Source organism: Cynocephalus volans, chromosome X (genome assembly GCF_027409185.1).
Source record: "Cynocephalus volans isolate mCynVol1 chromosome X, mCynVol1.pri, whole genome shotgun sequence".
Classification (NCBI taxonomy): domain Eukaryota; kingdom Metazoa; phylum Chordata; class Mammalia; order Dermoptera; family Cynocephalidae; genus Cynocephalus; species Cynocephalus volans.
In genome coordinates this window covers 56,305,844-56,325,200 of record NC_084478.1, presented here as the reverse complement: position 1 = coordinate 56,325,200, position 19,357 = coordinate 56,305,844, and the positions used below count along the sequence as shown (strand labels likewise).

At 36.0% G+C, this 19,357-nt stretch overlaps 1 protein-coding gene across 5 annotated transcripts in view; it reads left to right on the top strand.

The window, feature by feature from the left end:
• The window catches only part of MED14 (mediator complex subunit 14), an 80,487-nt gene that overhangs the window by 33,743 nt on the left and 27,387 nt on the right, over positions 1-19,357 (top strand). For all 5 annotated transcript variants that reach the window (XM_063083497.1, XM_063083498.1, XM_063083495.1 and 2 more), the window contains 7 exons: positions 732-810; positions 5,658-5,817; positions 9,028-9,222; positions 9,595-9,729; positions 12,326-12,402; positions 17,683-17,843; positions 17,931-18,077. In XM_063083497.1, the coding sequence (XP_062939567.1) occupies positions 732-810; positions 5,658-5,817; positions 9,028-9,222; positions 9,595-9,729; positions 12,326-12,402; positions 17,683-17,843; positions 17,931-18,077 (954 nt within the window). The remainder of the gene's footprint in view (positions 1-731; positions 811-5,657; positions 5,818-9,027; positions 9,223-9,594; positions 9,730-12,325; positions 12,403-17,682; positions 17,844-17,930; positions 18,078-19,357) is intronic.

Here is a 19,357-nt window from a genome sequence, read left to right as displayed (position 1 = left end):
TTGTAGACAGCTGCCTTTTTGTTGTGTCTTCACGTGAAAGAGCACGGTGTCTGGTGTCTTTTCTTATCAGGGTACGAATTTATACATGGCAGCCCCACCCTCATGACCTCATCTAAGCCTGATTACCTCCCAAAGGCCCCTTCTCCAAATGCCATCATGTGGGGGATTAGGGCTTCAATATGTGAATTTTGGGGGGATACAGTTCTCTCTATAGCAGTGCTCTTCTAATTTTTTAATACTTTTTTCATTAAATGAAATCATTTTGTATCTTGTTTTTTTTGCCCAATATTTTTTTTAGTGTTTTCTAGTGTTATTAAAAATTCTAAGTAACATTTAGCAAGCCGATCTTTTTAGTTTCTATAAATTTTTAGATTCTAAGCGTAGTTATACTATGAATTTAAATACTTATAACTTAAAAATACTAATTAAAAAGAGTTTGGGGAAATAAAATACAGGCAAAGAATTAATTCATGTATTTATTTGTTCTTCCTGCCAGTATACATTTGCTGTCAGTTAGCTGTCTTATTTATAACTCTCCCTAAATGTTAAAGAGGGGAAAAAAATTGGGTTGGTTTATATCTATTGATGCATTTAGTTTAGTTTTTTTCTGACTCAAAAATAACATGATTTCCTGCCTAAAACCATAATTTTCATTTATATTTCGGGCTACCTGGATGAAGATTTTGTATTTCATGTAAGCAGCTAACTAATGGAAGTGATTTATTCTGTAGACCAGGCTACTCTGGATGACATGGAGAAGTCCGTGAATGATGACATGAAACGGATCGTTCCCTGGATCCAGCAACTTAAGTAAGCTTACTTATTTAGCTCAAGACTAAAAATGGAAGCTTATTTTGACAAGATATATTTTCTTTTCCATCATTACTCTTGATCAGTCACTGTCCTTAAGGTTTATGACATGAAACGTGGCTTTTGGTACGTTAGAATCTAAATTATCTTGGAATAGGCCCAAGATGGCAATGTGTCCTATCAAATTCCCCTCTAGAGCAGGTATAGGCATGAAGGGCATGATGCTCAACTTTCATTCCTTGCCACATTTTTTCCTGTACAAGCACTTTACAAATCATGTACACAATGAATTTTATTGTATCAAGCATTCTCTGTAATAGAGTCCTATTTGTTCTTATCCAGGATAATCTTTATGGTATGAATCTACCAGCCGAAACTTTCAGAATAGTCTTTTCTGCTTCTCTAATATTGTCATTCAGTTTGTTTCAAAATCCTTTTAATGCTTCATACCATTAAACTAAATAAAATTGAAAATGGAGCTAGAAATAATTCTGTGGGATTTCATTACCACCCTGGTATGCAAAGGCACCATTATTCACAACTCTAATAAACTCTGTTTTAAAATTAATAAAATTCCAAGGGATAAAAATAAATTTCAGAGATCAAAACCAAAACTGGCAAATGGGGAGGGGGACGGCTGCAAAAAAATAAAATAAAAAGACTATTCAGTAGGATCTGTTGTTTTCATGATCTTCTAGCTTCCCCCTTCTCCTTTTTCCAATTTTGGTTTTGTAAATACAGGTATTTGAAGAATTCAGTATAATCAAGTAATTTTTTTCATTAACGGCATGATTTTTAATGCCAGCACATAGATAATATTACATGAGCCCTTTTTTGAGTGGCTGTTTAGTTTATCTGTGTGTGAAAAAAACATAGTCATTAATCTGGATAACAATTTCTAAAATTTTTAGGGTTTAGCGTCATTTTTATGTGTGGCTAAACAAGCAGGATTTAAATACCTAACAGGCTGAATAATTCACATCTTGCATAACTTGAGGTTGTTTATCTGGCAGTTTTAGATATCAGAAATATATGCTAAAACCAGAAAGCGAAGTCCCAAAAGCCTTTGATTTATCAAGTGTATGTCTGTACTTAAACTCACATAATTTATTTATAAGAAAAGTCCCTGATTGTCACTTACAGTAGTGCTTCTCAATTGATCTGTGGTGAATGACTAGTTTATCACTAATCTATCATGGGACATTCATTTTTTTTTGAAACAACTTTATTGAGGTATAATTTACATACCATAAAGTTTACCCATTTGAAGTGCACAATTCAATAATATGTAGTAAATTTGCCAAGTTTTGCAACCATCACTGTAATACAGTTTTAGAACATTTAGAACATTTTCATCACCCTAAAGATATTCCATTTATAGTTAATCCCTGTTCCTAGCCACAGGTAACTACCAGTCTGCTTTCTGGAAATTTGCCTTTTCTAGGTATTTCATATAAGTGGAGTCACAATATTTGTCCTTTTGTGTTTGGCTTATTTCACTTAGTATATGTCCTTAAGGTTCATCCATATTGTAGCATGTATCATAATTTCATTCCTTTTTAAGGCTGAATAATATTCCATTGTCTGTATATACCACATTTTGTTTATCCATTCATCTGTTGATGGACATTTTCACTTTTTGGATATTATGCATAGTGCTGCTGTGAACATTAATATGCAAGTTTATGAGTGAACTTAACGTTTTCATATCTCTTGGGTAGACACCTAGGAGTGGAATTGCTGAGACATATGGTAAATTTGTTGAACTTTTTAAAGAAGCTGCCAGAATGTTTTCCAAAATGGCTGTGCCATTTTACAATCCCATCAGAGATGTGTGAGGGTTTCCATTTCTCTACATCCTCACCAACACTTGTTACTGTCTTTGAATATAGACATCCTAGTGAGTGTGAAGAGATATCTCATTGTGATTTTAATTATATTTCCCTAATGAATAATGATGTTGAGCATCTGTTCATGTGATTACTTTTTTAAGTAATATGTAATAAAAATGAATTGTAGAGAAAAGAAATGAAAGAACACATATAAAATATAAGCCCCATTTTTTAATTATTAGGGTCAACAGACATAAAATTACACTCCAATAAATATAATCAGAACAAACATAGGAAAAAAAATTGTAGAAACTGCACATTTTTCATTGAAAGCAATTAATATAGAAAATCGCTGTCTTAGTCCGTTTATGTTGCTTATAACAAAATACTTGAAACTGGGTGATTTATAAAGAAAAATGAAATTTATTGCTTATAGTTCCTGAGGCTGGGAAGTCCAAAGTCCATCTGGTGGTGGCGACAGTAACCCAGGGGTCTCACATTGAAAGATGGTGGAAGCAGGTAGAGCAGAGAGAGAGACAGACTCTCCTCTTCTTTTAAAGCCCTCAGAACCACATCCCTGACCACCGTTTTTAATCCATTCACTACTGCACAGTCCTGCAATCTAATCACCTCTTTAACATTCCACCTTTCAATTACCATAATAGGATTTCCCACCCTCTTAACAGTCAAAGTGCAGGCTAAGTTTCTAATACATAAAACTTGGGGGACACAATTTAAGTTTCTTTGAGTTTTGGGGGGACATAATTCAATCCATTACAATCACTTAGACTCAATTTTTTTTTCCACAAAATTATAACAACAAAATGTCAAGAGTGAAATAGTAATTCCATATATGCTTTGAAAAGACCACCTTGTATATCAGTATTTAGAATTTTTAATGTGATGAACAGACTTGTTTCTTTTTATTGTAACTTACTAATTGGATTGATGATAATGCTTATTGTGAGAGATAATGTATATCTTCACTGTTTTTATATGTTTCTTTTAATAACATACATAGTAGAAATACCAGTCTCACAAAGGTATGTTTGATGGGAATGGAAGTAGAGATTGGAAAACAATTTTAGCAAGTTCAAGGTATTCGTTTTTAACTTTCATCCAAAATGAAGCAAGTGATGGTATATTTTCCAAATTTATCTTCATTCCTTCATCAGCAGCCAGTTCTAGCATTTGGCCCTTTAAAGGTGTAGGTAAATTTTTTGTTTTTTCTTCCCCACCCCTCAACCTGTAGTTAAATTTGTCTTTCAATGAAAAAAATGTTTTCCATGTTTTACACAGTTTTGGATAATAGTGGACAAAACTACCCTTAAAATCTTATATATTATAACATGGTTTTACTGCACATGACAGTTACGCAGTTTGTACCACATGCAACTCACCACACAAATGCAACTGCATCTAGGCTAGTCTATACCCTCTTCATCAAGGTGAGTCAGTTGATCATGAGCTTGGAAGTTGTGGCATCATGTTGCTATGAAAATTCTTATTTTCTGTAGTTATTTCATTGTACGTCAGTGAGAGTTTGTGAATCGGGCAGTGAGAGTTTGTGAATCGGTCATTTTATCCCTTTTTTTTACATATTTAATTATATCGTATCCTAGCCTGAAGGATTTATATTTATACAGACGATCCCCAACTTATGATGGTTTAAATTACGATTTTCAACTTTATGATGGTACAAAAGTAATACGCAATGTAGAAACCATACTTCAAATTTTGAATTTTGATCTTTTGGGGGGCTAGCAATAGGTGTATTAAATGTATTTTCATTTCTACTTACACTATTTTCAACTTATGATGGCGTTATTGGGACATAACCCCATGTAGGTCAAGGAGCATCTGTATTATCAAATTGCAAGAGTTTTTTTATACATACTGTATATAAATTTTTTCTCAAATGTACATTTTACAAATGCTTTCTCCACCCCCACACCCTAAAAAAAGATAGTCAAATAAAAGGAATGAGAGGAGTACTATAGTAAAAACGTCAAAGTGAAATCTGGCAGCTTACCTGAAAGGGAGGAGGAAAGGAGGGTATTACTGGCACCTGCTAAGTATACCAGGCACTTTACACATACACAGTATAAAAACTGGGGCTATAATGTGCAGCAGCATGGATGAGCTTGGAGAAAACTATGTTAAGTGAAATAGGCCAGGTGCAGAAAGAGAAATAGCACGTGTTCTCAGTCACAGGTGAGAGCTAAAAAGACAGAAAGAAAAACGAATAATAATAGTAAGTTCAACTTTCAGGAGAGAGCAGAATTGTGGTTACTAGAGGTGGGGAAGGGGAGAAGGGAGGGGGGATAGTGAGAGGTTAATGGACACAAAACTAGATAGGAAAAATTTCTACTGATGTACGGTCGAGCTAACCGTCTATAATTAACAATTTACTGCATGTTATCAAATGGCTAGAAGAGAGGAGATTGAATGTTCTCATCACAAAGAAATGATTTAAGTTTTTAAACTAATTACTCTGATTTGATCATCACACATTGCATACACGTATTGATATTCAACTCTGTACCCACAAATATGTCTGATTAATATGTTTCCATAAAAAATAAAAAACTAGGTCTGTATATCTCCAGTAATACCAGAAAAATGAGGTACTTATTATTTGTTTGATTTTGTTTTCTGAACACTTTAGGCATTTTATAAAGGGTGTTGAGATTTATTTGTGCTGTCTTTAAACCACAGGAAATCTGTCATTCCCTGTACTAAACTAATATAGTGTCTTGGCTTTATAGTTAATTCTACCTTATAGTCAGTCAAAATCATTCACATTGCAGGTTAAACTTTTAAAACTAGAACTAACAGTCTAATATAAAAACTGTGGAGAAATGATTCGTCATTGTGGTCATTTGTCCTTTTATCAGTTCAGTTATATTTCACTTAACTGGTTTTTTAGTGGTCTTCAATCTATTTATAAATCAATAGCACACAGTTAATCAAAAAGTATGATTTTATGATGTGGATTATCTCTTTTAAATTAAGGTTTTGGCTTGGACAACAGCGTTGCAAACAGTCTATAAAACACCTGCCTACAATAAGCAGTGACACATTGCAGCTTTCCAATTATTCAACTCATCCGATTGGAAACCTTTCTAAAAATAAGTTATTTATTAAACTTACCCGCCTTCCACAATACTACATTGTAAGTATGCAAAGGGGTAATTTGTGGTGATTGATATCAGTGATTGAATGATTTATTGTTTAATTTAATTTGCAAATGAATTTTATTGAATATTTTACTTTCATATAGTGATTCTTAACTCAGGGATAGGGATGGGGGAGAGAAGAAAATTATGTCTTGGTTGGAGAATACAAGGTATGTTCTCATCCCTCACCCTAGGATCTCTTATAGTGAGGCCTAGTCTGATTGGAATGAGGCATCTCTGTAAGAAGAAGAAATTTGAGAGTAATTGCTATGAAGATTTGGAGATGTCTTGGTGTCAGATAAACTTGTTTGGTTTCAATTGAATATTTTTTTTTTTTTTTGTCTTTTTTGTGACCGCCACTCAGCCAGTGAGTGCACTGGCCATTCCTATATAGGATCCGAACCCACGGCGGGAGCGTCGCCGCGCTCCCAGCGCCGCACTCTCGTGCGCCACGGGCTTGGCCCTCAATTGAATATTAACTTGCATAATCCAGCCTTTTAAATATGGGCTAACTGAACTAGCTGTATTTTTTTCATTCTTAATTGATAGAAGACATATTCCATTTATTGATTGCCTGTACCTTTCAGTACATAGTAAGAGCCTTTCTTATTCCTTTTTTACTCTTTCTAGATGTTTTCCAGTTAGTTTCTTTGACGTCTTTGAATTGGTTAAAATTTGCAAGAATTTGAAATATGAACTCATCCTAAATATATTTCGTAGCTTGTGGGAATTTCTATATACACCAAGTAGATACTTTGGCTAAGAAACTAAAATGTTTGAAAAATTTCATTCAGGATTGTTGGTTGAAGGTATGGGGAGTGAATTTTTAAGGTTTCAAGCTGTTCTTCTTAAAGATATTATCTTGAAAAGTTACCCTATGTGGGCTGACATATCTTGTTAGGGTTAACTCGTTAGGTAGGCTAATGAGTCTGTCATTGATGTGGATTTCACTTTTTTCTGAATTTCAAAACACCAGCTATGTGGAACTAGATTTTGTACACAACAAAGAGCTATCGTTTCAGTTCTCAGTGAGCTGCCTGATCTACATGTGAAATGATAGTGCAGAATACATGCATAATAACCAAACCTGTGAACATACGAAGAACTCATGTTCAGCCACATACAAAATAAAATAAGAATGGTTATAATTTATTCTTTTCTGATCTTATTTAGCATCATCAAATAGCCAGGCTATAGTATCAATGACCAGTGATTTATTATAAAGCAATAGTTTGTTTCACATGATTTAGACCAAAACTGAATGCAGGTTACTCTCCATCCTCCAGATTTGTCACTTAGGGATGATACATTCGTAGAAGTGGAAAGAACTACTGTGGACATTTAGAAGAACAGGAAAAGCTTGCTGCAGTTTATCTCCCTTTAATTGTCTTTCTGCCATTTTACTTTTTCTTTGGTTGGCTTTATTGAGATATAATTTACATACAATAAAAATTCAGACTTTAGTGTATGAATTTTGATAAATGCATACAGTTGTGTAACCTCCATCTCAATCAGGACACAGAACAGATCCATCACCCCCCAAAATTCCATCTTGCTGCACCTTTATAATCAACCCTTCCCCCCAAATAGTAACCACTGACCTGTTTTCTGTCTCTGTGGTTTTGCCTTTTCAGGCTAGCTTCTTTCACTCAGCATAATGCCTTTGACACTCATCCATGTTGTGTGTATAATAGTTCTTTCCTTTTATTGTGGAGTACTATTCTATGGTATGGACGTACCAGTTTGTTTCATCAGTCACCCACTGAAGGACATCTGGGTTATTTCCAGTTTGGGGCAGTTGTGCCTAAAGCTGCTATAAACATTTGCATATTAAGTTTTTATGTGAGCATACATTTTCATTTCTTTTGGATAAGTAACTAAGAGTAGGATTGTTGGGTCATATGGTAAGTGTGTGTTTAACTTTATAAGAAACTGCCAGACTGTTTTCCAAAGTGGCCATACAATTTTGCATTCCCACCAACAATGTATGAGAATTTTAGTTGTTCCTTATTCTTGGCAGCAATTGGTATTGTGATTTTTTTTTTTTTTTTTTTAATTTTAGTCATTCTGATAGCTTTGCAGTGGTATCTTATCATAGTGTTAATTTACACTGCCTTAATGGCTGATGATGTCGAGCATCTTTTCATGGCTTACTTGCCATTCATATATGTTCTTTGATGAAGTGTCCATTTTCCTTTTAATTTTTCCATTTCCTGAGGTGTATCATCAGTGTGATGCTATCCTGAACAGTGTGTGTGGGGAGGAGGGGGAGAAAGGGAGAAGAGAGGCAGGAAGAGAGATAGGGAAGAGTGTGTGTTAGTCATTGTGTTGGTCAGGAGCCTTTTCTGATGCCATTTATTTCTGTCACTAAAAATGTTTAGGGGGCTTTTCTTAAACTTTAGCTGGACCTCAAAAATAGTAAGCTGTTAACAGTAGGTAAGAGCACAAAGTCTTTGGAGCCAAACTTCTGGGATCACACCATGAGTCTGTCACTTCTTAGCTTTGTGACCTTTGGCAAGTAGTCACTTTTTTGTGCCTCAGTTTCCTCATTAGAAAAATAAGAATAATAATATCTACTTCACAAGGTTATTAGGATTAAATGTATTAACATCTGTACAATACTTAGGACACTTAGTACTTGGCACGCGGTAAGCTCTATATCAGTGTTAACTGTTGTTGATGTTGTTATCCTCACAGTTACCATATTTTTCAATTGAAAAATATTTTTACATGTTTCCAATTGTGAGAGTTGTCATTTTTCTCTGCCAGAATGTAATGAAATTTTTAGGATATTTTAATGGTTAAGGGAAACAGCAGGGCAATTTAAAACTCTAGAAAACCTACCATTCTAGAAAATCTACCAGCTCTGCAAGACTTAGACATAAATCTTTTCAATTTGTAAGCTGTGGTATGAATATCAAGAACACCTAATTCTGATAGTTTAAACGTCCCATTTGCTATAGTTTATGGTTGCTTTTACTTTTATCATTCTTCTTTAGTCTCATATATTTTTTAGAAGACCAATTATATGTTTACTAGAAATGCTTTTTTTGACATCATGATTGATTTGTCCTGTTTAAAAAGAAAATTTTTTTAAAAAGACATGTACATTAGATTTATAATTCTGAGCCCTACTTTATATAAGGAGGAAAATATCTGACACTTCTTATTTCTCTGTGTCTCATTTCTGATTTGGGCCTTGTTAGGTTGTGGAGATGTCGGAGGTTCCAAATAAACCCACACAACTGTCATACAAGTACTACTTCATGTCTGTGAATGCTGCAGATCGTGAAGACAGCCCTGTCATGGCACTGCTGCTGCAGCAGTTCAAAGAAAACATCCAGGAGTTGGTTTTTCATACCAAAACCGGGAAACAGACCAGAACTGGTACCAAGCGCAGGGTATGATCACATGTGGAAACGAGTACAGAATTTGTGAAACTTTGTTGTGTTCTTTACCCATTTTTAGTATGGGAAAGAATTAGATATGGTGTTTTAAAAGACTGGGCAGCAGTAAGGCTTAAGTTGTCTTCATTTTTTGGAAAATGCTTCTGTTTTAATTAATAATTAATTATAAACCATTTTCCACAAGAGAACTTGTTAAACAGTATTAACTAATAAATTACCAGTGTTTAGGTCAATATTTACTTGATAAACATTCATTTTGGTTAACCCTGAGTATTATTACAGTAGTTTAACTGCCTTAACAAATTGCGTCACATATACGTTTTTTACATTTTTTTTTTTTTAATGTGTTCTTTACTTAAATTCTAGTTGTCTGATGATTTGTGTCCAGTAGAATTCAAGAAAACCAAACGAGCAGGAGAAACGTGTGCCTTCAATAAAGCTCTAGCTCACTTTGTCGCCATGTGTGATACAAATATGCCATTTGTAGGACTTCGGTTGGAGGTAATTTTTTGAAACAGTTCTGAATACTCTAAATGAAAGAGTAATTTCTAAAATGTGTTGCTAAAGTTACATGGATTCCATTAAGAGAACCAGAATGGTTGTGATCCTGTTTATTTTGGGAGAGGTGGGGTTGCAATCATAGCATCTCATGGTATACATATAAAACTTGACTTAAACTATTTAATCTCTCTAATTCCAGATTCTGGGCTTTCTGCTCAATTAAGAAAAAAAAAAGGACAACTTTTAAGAATTAACATCTTTTATACCTCTTAGTAGGAATATTGTTTAAGCCTATTAGAAATGGTTAGTTGATAAAGGGGTGGCTTATTTTTGACTTGGTGAAGCCATGCATATTGCTTAAGCACTAATAAAACTGGGCTCCTTTTGGAGAAACAGGTTGGAAAGAATATTAAATTTTTACTTTTATCACATGGAGGAAGCAATAGACTTAGCAGAATTAGTGTCTTTCAAGAATACACAATTGTAATATCCAGCATTATTCCTAAACATGAAAGTAAAGGAAGATAATAGAACCTGGGCTTTTAATATTTCCAAAAAGATGTTTGGCCAAGGATTGACAGCCCTTCAAAGTGATACACTAAAATCCTAATTATTTCCCTCTAGTTTAAAGTTTTACTTGTTGTGAGAATCCCCTCAATATGTTATTATGAATGAAGAAGAGACTTGGAAATGTAGAAATGGACTTTTTCAACTGGACTAATGATGATGGCCTTGGAAAGACTCGTTGAAATAGCCTTCATGCTTTAGAACAGCGGTTGGCAAACTTTTTTTGTAAAGGGCTAGAGAGTAAATATTTTAGGCTTGTGGGTCATACAGTCTCTGTTATAGCTACTCACATCTGCAGTTGCAGTGTAAACCAGCCATAGTTGATATTTAACAAATGAACATGGTTGTGTTTCAATAAAACTTTATTTGGAAAAATAGGCAATGGGCTGGATTTGGCCTGTGACCTGTTTTTTGCTAACACCTGCTTTAGGGAGCTTTGGGATCTGCAGTCAGAGGATAAGGTGTGAAATTGTGAAGAGCAGCGATAGCCCAGAGAGAAACCAAAGCCCAGAAACAGGTACCTGAAATAGGTACTCATGTCCTTGATGTCCCAGCTCCTAGAATTGTGAGTTTGATGAATATCCTCTTATCTGGGTAGTGGCCATAGTTCCTAAGCTCTACAGAGAGTGTTCATATTGAGTGTGTCCTTGGACTCTCATTGTGGTATTTGGATTGATTACACAAATGTCCTTCAGTTATTACCTTTGCAGTGGGAAGGGAGGATACATGGTGCCAGGGCAGTGCAATACATTTATGTCCTCTCCTACCCACAGGCCAGAATTCACAAAAATGTGTCTTTGTATGCCCACATAGACTAATGCCTGTAGTCATGTCCTCTGTCTCCCTTCTCCCTTCCCTGTCCTCTGTACCTGCTGTACACATAGAACACATAAGAACATTCTGTAGTACTCGGTTGAACTCCAGCTCTTAAAAACTTACCTACTTTTTCTGCTCAGTGAAAATTATAGTATGTTAAAAACAAAAGCAAGCACATTTTCTGCTTAATTTATACTGACATGTGAATAACTAAATCTAATCTTGCCGAGGATGTTTCTATCTCTGATTGATAAAATAGTGGCAACATTTTTGAACTGTCACATACTCCACTTCCTTTTGAATCTGAACCCCTCCTGCCTATTTGGTCAGTAGCTATTTTTCCGAACCTCAACCCCTCCCAGGCCCAAAGAATAGGGCTCAGCCACATACTTAGAGCTGCCTTAAATCTTTTCTGGAACAAGGTGGGTATAAATAAATAGTCTGTCGTAGAAGACCTGGGAATATCTACCAAAGGCAAGCATTTCTTTGGAAGATCAGATGACTTTCTGGCATACCTCACTAACTTGTAGTTCCATGGAAAGGGTTTCAGACAGTGTCCTTGCATTCACCTTTTAAACTTACTTTCTGAATCCATTTGGGAAGAGATCTCATTGGGTAAATACACAAACTGGAAATCTTTTCTTGGAATTGTTAAAAATAAAAATGTAATAGAATAGTTACAAACTAAAAAAAAAATACTGCGTATGATTGGAAATGAGATATGACTGTACCTCAAACTTTGTTTTGAACAGAATTACACAAAACCAGTTTTATTTTGCACTTGCCTCATTTGCAACCACTAGAATTGATTCTGGATTACTTTTGGCTTGTGGCAAAAATTAGATCAATCTAAATTTTGAAGATTTTCTACCTGTGGAAGTGTTTTTTAAACTAGAGCCTCTGGGGCTGGCCAGTTAGCTCAGTTGGTTAGAGAGCAGCCTTATAACACCAACGTCACGGGGTTTGGATCCCCATACGGGCCAGCTGCCAAAAATAATAATAATAATCTAGAGGCTCTGGGGCAGCTTTGAGTTTCACAGAACTTAATGTAGTTTCCCAGGAAATCTAATGATGTTCATGCCTGATATGTTGTAACTTTGGGAAAGAGTGGCCCTAGAACAAGTGCCCTGAGAATAGAGACAATAGTACTTAGAAAAGGAAGTTTCCTTTATAAAAGTGGTGGTCTAATATAATTGTGCTTTTCTCTTTCCAGTTGTCCAATCTGGAGATTCCACATCAAGGAGTACAAGTGGAAGGTGATGGCTTCAGCCATGCAATTCGCTTATTAAAGTAAGCCCCTGTCATATGTCTCACTTAGTTGCAGTCATACTGCCAGAGCTCTTCCTCTCCTTCCATGAGGCAGCATAAAGCAGAATTCAGAACCTATGGGTGCCACAAATTTCTGCACAGAATTACTAAGGTCTGGGAGAAGATTCTCTTAAACCTAAGGAGTGTCAGTCCAGCACCATTTGGTATTTTAGGATGTCTTTGCTCTGCATTTCTTTCATTGAACACATTTATTGAGTACAACTATGTGTCAGGCTTGAATTTCTGATAGGGGAGTTCAGGATCCTGGGGGTTTGTGTAGCAGGGGGATGTGGACTAGTTCAGAAGTCAGGAAGGGTATCCCTGAGGAAGTACTAGTTGTACTCAGACTGAAGGAGAGGTGAGAATTAGCCAGGGGAAATGGAGGTAGGGTGGGAGTGGGAGTGAGAGATTCTAACCAGAGGGGATAACTGCTGATGTGAGTGCTTGGCGGCAAGAGAGAACTAGCATCCTGGGGCTAAAAGGAGTTCAGCATGGCAGGGAGGTAGGAGAGATGGGGCTGGAGATGTAAGCAGGAAGGGGTGAGATCCTGTAGGCCTTTGTAAGTGTCCTCAAGCAATTTAGACTTTATCCTAATGGCACTAAGAAGCCATCAGATTATTTTAAGTAGAAACTGACATCATTAGATAGGTGTTTGAAAGCTCAACCTGATAGCAATATGAAGAACAGATTGGAGGGGAACAAGACAAGTAGCAAAACCAGTTACAGAAATGGTTCACACCAGAGTTACTGGTAGCTTAGACTAGGATAGATTTCACAAGGACTTAGGAGATGAAATATTCAAGAGTTGATTAGATTGATGTTGGAGGTGAGAAAGAGTGAGATGGCAAAGATGATTCTTAGTTTTATCTTGCCAAATGATGGCTGGTGGTGGTGTTTTCTGAGATAAGGGACACCAAAGATGTGAGTTTGAAAGGACTTTGCTACATTTGAGGTACCTAGACACCCTTTGGGCAGGCGGGGATGTGTCTGAAGCTCAGGTAACAGGTCTGGGCAGAAGTAGATAAAGGCATCACCTTGGTGATAGTAATTGAACTAGGGTAGTAAATTACATCGCCAGGAAAGAGTATACAAAAGGAGATCGGCAGAGGGCTTGGTTCTAAATGGACAGAGGATACTTATAAGTAAAGCTAATATACGTGTGCCTTATAAACAAAGTGACCCAGTATGGACTTGGCAAAGCTAGAGCACCATCTAACAGATCAACCTTTTTGGTCCAGAAAACGGGGGTTTTTTTTAGGGGGTGGGGGGGTACTCATTGTTTCTTAGGTGTTGCTTAACAATATAAATTATATAAGCATTTTTTATTTATTGAATTCCTCTGTCTGCCAAGATAAGGCACCTCTGCAATTCGAGCAGTGCAGCTTTAGCTTTTGTTACCTGGGTTTCAGTTTGTTTCTGTGGAAGATGGAAAGGGCTAGCAGATAGCGTGCACATAACCTATGTGTCATGGTGCTCACTTTAGATACTCAAGAATTGAAGAACTAGAATATCTCCTCTTCCTGGCTGTCTATCCTAACACCATCCCTACAAAAAGTTTTCAGGAGAAAAAGAGCTGGTTTTATAATGGAAATCAGTAGGAAAATGTAATACTTTTAATTGATTCTATATTGCTTCATCTAAAATGTTATTTTTTTTTTTTTTACTACTCTTGACAGCTGCAGATAAGGTTGATGATGTTAACATTTGTATTCTGTTCTTTCATATTTCTCATAATTTACAAGATTTTAAAAATATCTTGTTTTCAGTATTTCTACAAGAGCAATTTGAGTTCCCTTTTGTGTGGAACTCAAGAGCTCTCGTGAGTCCTACCTAAAAAGGAAGCACTTCATAATTTTTAGTTTCATTTTACAGTAATTTCTAAAGAGTTTAATCCTGGTTTTTGTTTTATATATTTAAAACTTAAAGAAAATATATAAAAATGGAAAAATTAAAGATATGTTTGTCTGCTAAATGCTGCCCATTATCAGGGTAAGATATAGAAGTGAAGAAGGAAAAAGTAATTAGTTAATGTCGCAACATGATTAAGTTAAAATTCTTCATAGATCCAATTAGTATACACTTGCTCTGATACATTTAATCTTCACAAACTCTTTTAAGCTTTTAGTCCTAGATAGGTTAATATTAAATAAGAGTATGAGTTGATACTTCAAAGCTTAAAATTGGGCATATTTTCCTCCTCTTCACTGAAAATATGTTCTGTTCTTGTCCAACTTTCTCTCCTTGAAAATCTGTTGAGCAGGACTCCTTGATGCATCTCTGAAATGATAGTATCAGGTGTATCATAGCTCCTTCCATTGCTGTGGTTCATGGACCTGTCAGCCTTGTACAAATTCAGAGGAGCCTTGATCCTGTGGAGCAAATGAGGCTTGAGAGACAAGTTTCAAGATCAGCATGTTCATAGCACCTAGTTCTAAGTTCTTGAGCAAACCTCCCACCTTCTCCTGAACTCACATTATAGCTATGGGCAGTAATACTATTCCTCTGGCCACACCCACAAGGGTTTTTATTTATCTCATTCATTGTGTTTCTTTGTCTCTTGTAACTTATGCTGATAACGCACAGGCATAGCTCTTTTTTGTGAATTGTGTGATCCAGCTTGTCCTTCTGCGTGCACATGTGCAAACTTTATAAAACCCTCTTATCTTTCCTTTTAGTCACACTTGTGCTTCTTTTACTAGGACTTTTAGTGACCTCCCTGCTTTTGCACTATGGGGCCATAATGTTTTAATGTTGTTTGTAAAAATCCTCAGAATGAAGCTGATACACATCTGCCCTAGAGGACCATAGCCTGGTTCCTCAGTTTGTTCAGTACTCAGAAGTACAGGAGAAAGATTAGTCAGAAGCAGCTGTTTAGATTGAAAACTTTTTGGATTGTAGAAATTTTCCAATAAGGTTAATACATTGTCCAGAAAAATGTCTTCCTCAGTTCTTAATTTTTGGCTAATATAATAGTATTTTGCAGTATTTCAAGTTTGTAACAATTTTTTCAGATTTCCTTTTAGGAAACCTGTTCCCCGCCCCCCGCACCCCCCCGCCAACATGATCATGCTGAGAAGATTAAAATTATAATTGTAGTTTATTTTTATTTTCTCTCTTACCTTCATAACCTTACAAGCAAATAAATATTTTACAGGTTCCTTGGAGTAGAGCCAATTATATCTGTATCACAGATTAAGAAATTGACATTGACGTGGAGTGAACTTTCAGGGTGCTCCTATTCCTGAGAGCATAAATTGAAAGGAGTCTTATACTTAATTTAGTTCTTACTTAAAAACCTGCCAGTTTCTGTGCTTTCATTTTCTAACCAGATGAATTTCATGAGAAACCTGTTTTATGTGATAGGGAGATAATGTATTACATTTATATTTTCAAACTCGACATTTTAAAATCTATCTGAATTGGCTGCTTTATAACTCCTATGGAGAGGGTTATGTTGTGAGGGGTGAGGGCAGGCAAGTTCTCAGTATACTCGTCAAGTTAAAGAACATCTATGCAATTTATGCAGTTTCTGTGATAATTACCCAAAATAAAGTTGGACAAAATCTTTCTGCTGATGATAAAAAGTATGTAGTGTGAAAGATGAACTTTTGAAAACTTTGCTATGATAAGTTTTAATTGAGAAAATTTCAGTAGTACGTTAATTCTTTTAAGTAATTTGCATACCTTTCTTTTCCCCTACAAATTTTATTTTTACCACATGCAATTTCTTTCTCTTTTTTGCTCTCAAGTTGTTTGTTCTAAGTCAGTGGTTCTCAACCCTAGGATGATTTTGCCCTCCGGGGGATATTTGGCAATATCTGGAGATATTTTTGCTTATCATTAACTGAGAAGAGGGAGTGGGAGGTGCTACTGGCATCGGGCTGCACAGGACAGCTCTCCACAACAAGGAATTATGCAGTCCAAAATGTCAGTGTTGCCAAGATTGAGAAACCCTGTTTTAGGTGTTGTATTCTGAATAAGAGGACTGAACCAAGATTTCGTAATTCCGATGATATTTGTTGTGTTTTTTTCCCTTGATATAGATAATCATTATACCAAATCTGAGAATTAACCACCTTCCCTATAAATTAAGGGATAATGTGTAATTAAATAATATATTCTCTCATTATTTCATATTTCATCTATTACGAAATAACTCATTAACAGCTAAAATACATTACTTCATAATGTTTTATGACAAATGAGATGGTCCATAAAGCTGTAGAAGGAAAATGAATGGGTAGGTATTTTTAAGACACCAAAGCTACTACATTTCTTTTATATATGTGATATGTATGTGACAATCTGTATGTTAAATTATTTAATACAAATGAAGCTCCATCACAGTGAGGGTTACCCAAACAGAAGAGGAGGAGGCAAAGGGAGGATAATGAACCCAGAATTTTGTCATGGCAATTCAGTCAGTGACCAAGACTTGGTTTTACTACAAGGGGAGATTAACATATTAGTACCTGCTCTATCAGCCACCATAAGCGCTTTCTCTATGTTTTCTCATTTTTTAAATCAATAACCCATAAAGTAATTCTTTATCTCCATTTTATAGTTGAGAAACTGAAATTTAGAGAGGTTACTTGTGGCTGAGTCAGAATTAGAATGCAGGTCTCTGACTCCAAAGCCCTTATTCTTTGTACTGTATCATCCTATCTTCAAAGAGTGGTTTTACAACTACAGTTGACCCTTGAACAACACAGGTTGAACTGTGTGAGTCCACTTAATACGTGGAACCCACTTCAGTGGATTGCTGCCTTTTTGTTTGTGTGGATTCCACAGGGTCAGCTACTTAAGTACTTAACTACTTGCGTAATGACATGGGGAAAGTTATATGCAGATTTTCAACTTTGAGGGGGGAGGAGTTGTGCCCCAACTCCCTCCCCCACCCACCCGATGTTCAAGGTCAACTGTATTCTGTTCACCTTAGCTTTTCCTTGAGGATGTTCTAGATAGATTTTGTAGGAAACTGGTATTCTTGATTTTCAGTCTGTGGAATTGTGGTCTTTTTATACAACAACATTATGGATTAAAGACAAACATCACTTTGTTAAAATGAATCTTAATCCATGTTGATGTGAATGGAAATAGGTTAAATGCTGTTAATTGCAGTGAATTGCTTCCTTCCTTTGCAGAAAGTATCTAGAAATAGTTTGAACTGACGCTCTAATGTCATACCCTGCCTGTCATTGTATATATTGTGCTTTGTCTTTCTGTGTAAAGTACACTTCATATGCTATCTTTCATCACCAGAATTCCTCCCTGTAAGGGTGTAAATGAGGAAACCCAAAAGGCTCTGGACCGCTCTCTCCTTGATTGCACTTTCCGATTACAAGGTAGAAATAACCGCACGTGGGTGGCAGAGTTAGTGTTCGCAAATTGTCCACTTAATGGCACTTCTACCAGGGAGCAAGGTAAGATATTTCATGTACTTTGTCTTTGCATATTTCTAGATTTTTTTTAGTATTGATTATCATTAACGTTCTCTTTTAATCCTGTAGGACCATCCCGGCATGTTTACTTAACATATGAAAATCTGTTGTCTGAACCTGTTGGTGGTAGAAAAGTGGTTGAAATGTTTCTTAATGACTGGAATAGCATTGCACGATTATATGAGTGTGTGTTGGAATTTGCACGTTCTCTACCAGGTACCTGTGATAATCTTCCTTTTATATTTAAAAAAAAAAAAGTTCCCCCCACCTTTAACTGAAGAAGCAAAACCTGCACATCATTAAAAAAAGAAATCAGAAGTATTTCTAATGAAAATAGTGTCCCTTTTACCTCAGACTTCAGTTTCCCTCCCTCAGAGACAGCCACTGTTAAGTTTCTTTTGTTTCCAGAAATTTGCACACACAGGTATACCATGTTATAATAGTTAGTACTTATTTACTGTGTACCATACAATATATAGTAGTCCCCCTTATCTGCAGAGTTGCTTTCTGCAGATTACCCGTGGTCAATTGTGTTCTGAAAATATCAAATGGAAAATTCCAAAAATAAACAATTCATAAGTTTAAAATTGCATACCATTCTGAGTAGCATGATGAAATCTTGCACTGTCCCAGGTGGGATGTGAATCATCTCTTTGTTCAGCATATCCATGCTGTATATGCTCCTGGCCAGTTATTCACTTAATAGCCATCTAGGTTATTAGATCAACTTACCAGATCACTGTCTTGGTAGCAGTGCTTGTGTTCAAGTAACCCTTATTTTACTTCATGATGGCCCCAAAGCACAAGAGTAGTGATGCTGGCAATTTGGATGTGCCAAAGAGAAGCCATAAAGTGCTTGTTTTTAAGTGAAAAGGTGAAAATTCTTGACTTAATAAGGAAAGGAAAAAAGTTGTATGCTGAGGTTTCTCGTAAGAACGAATCTTCTGTTCATGAAACTGTGAAGAAGGAAAAAGAAGTTTATGCTAGGTTTGCTGCTGCACTTCAGACTGCAAAAGTTATGGCCATAGTGCATGGGAAGTGCTTAGTTAAGATGGAAAAGTCATTAAGTTTGTGGGTGGAAGACATAAATAGAAACATGTTCAATTGATGGCAGTCAGGTTTGGTACTATCCATGGTTTCAAGGCATCCACTGTGGGTCTTGGAACATATCCCCCATGGGTAAGGGAGGCGGACTACTGTGATAAACAGTTTCCTTATATTGACTTATTTAATCCTCACAATCACCCCATGAGGGAAGTATTATTTCTCATTTTAAGACTAAGAACTTTGCTGAAGGCCACATAGCTAGTAAATGGCAGAGCTAGAATTGGAGCTCTTTAACCACTGTGCTAGACTGCTTCAGTATATCTCCCTCGTACCCTGGCCCCCTTTTGTAGAAATGAAAGCATGCTATCTATTTATGCTGTTACTTTTTTTTTTTTTTTTAAACTAAATTACTTATTTAGAGACCTTTCTATCTAGGCATATAACGTTGA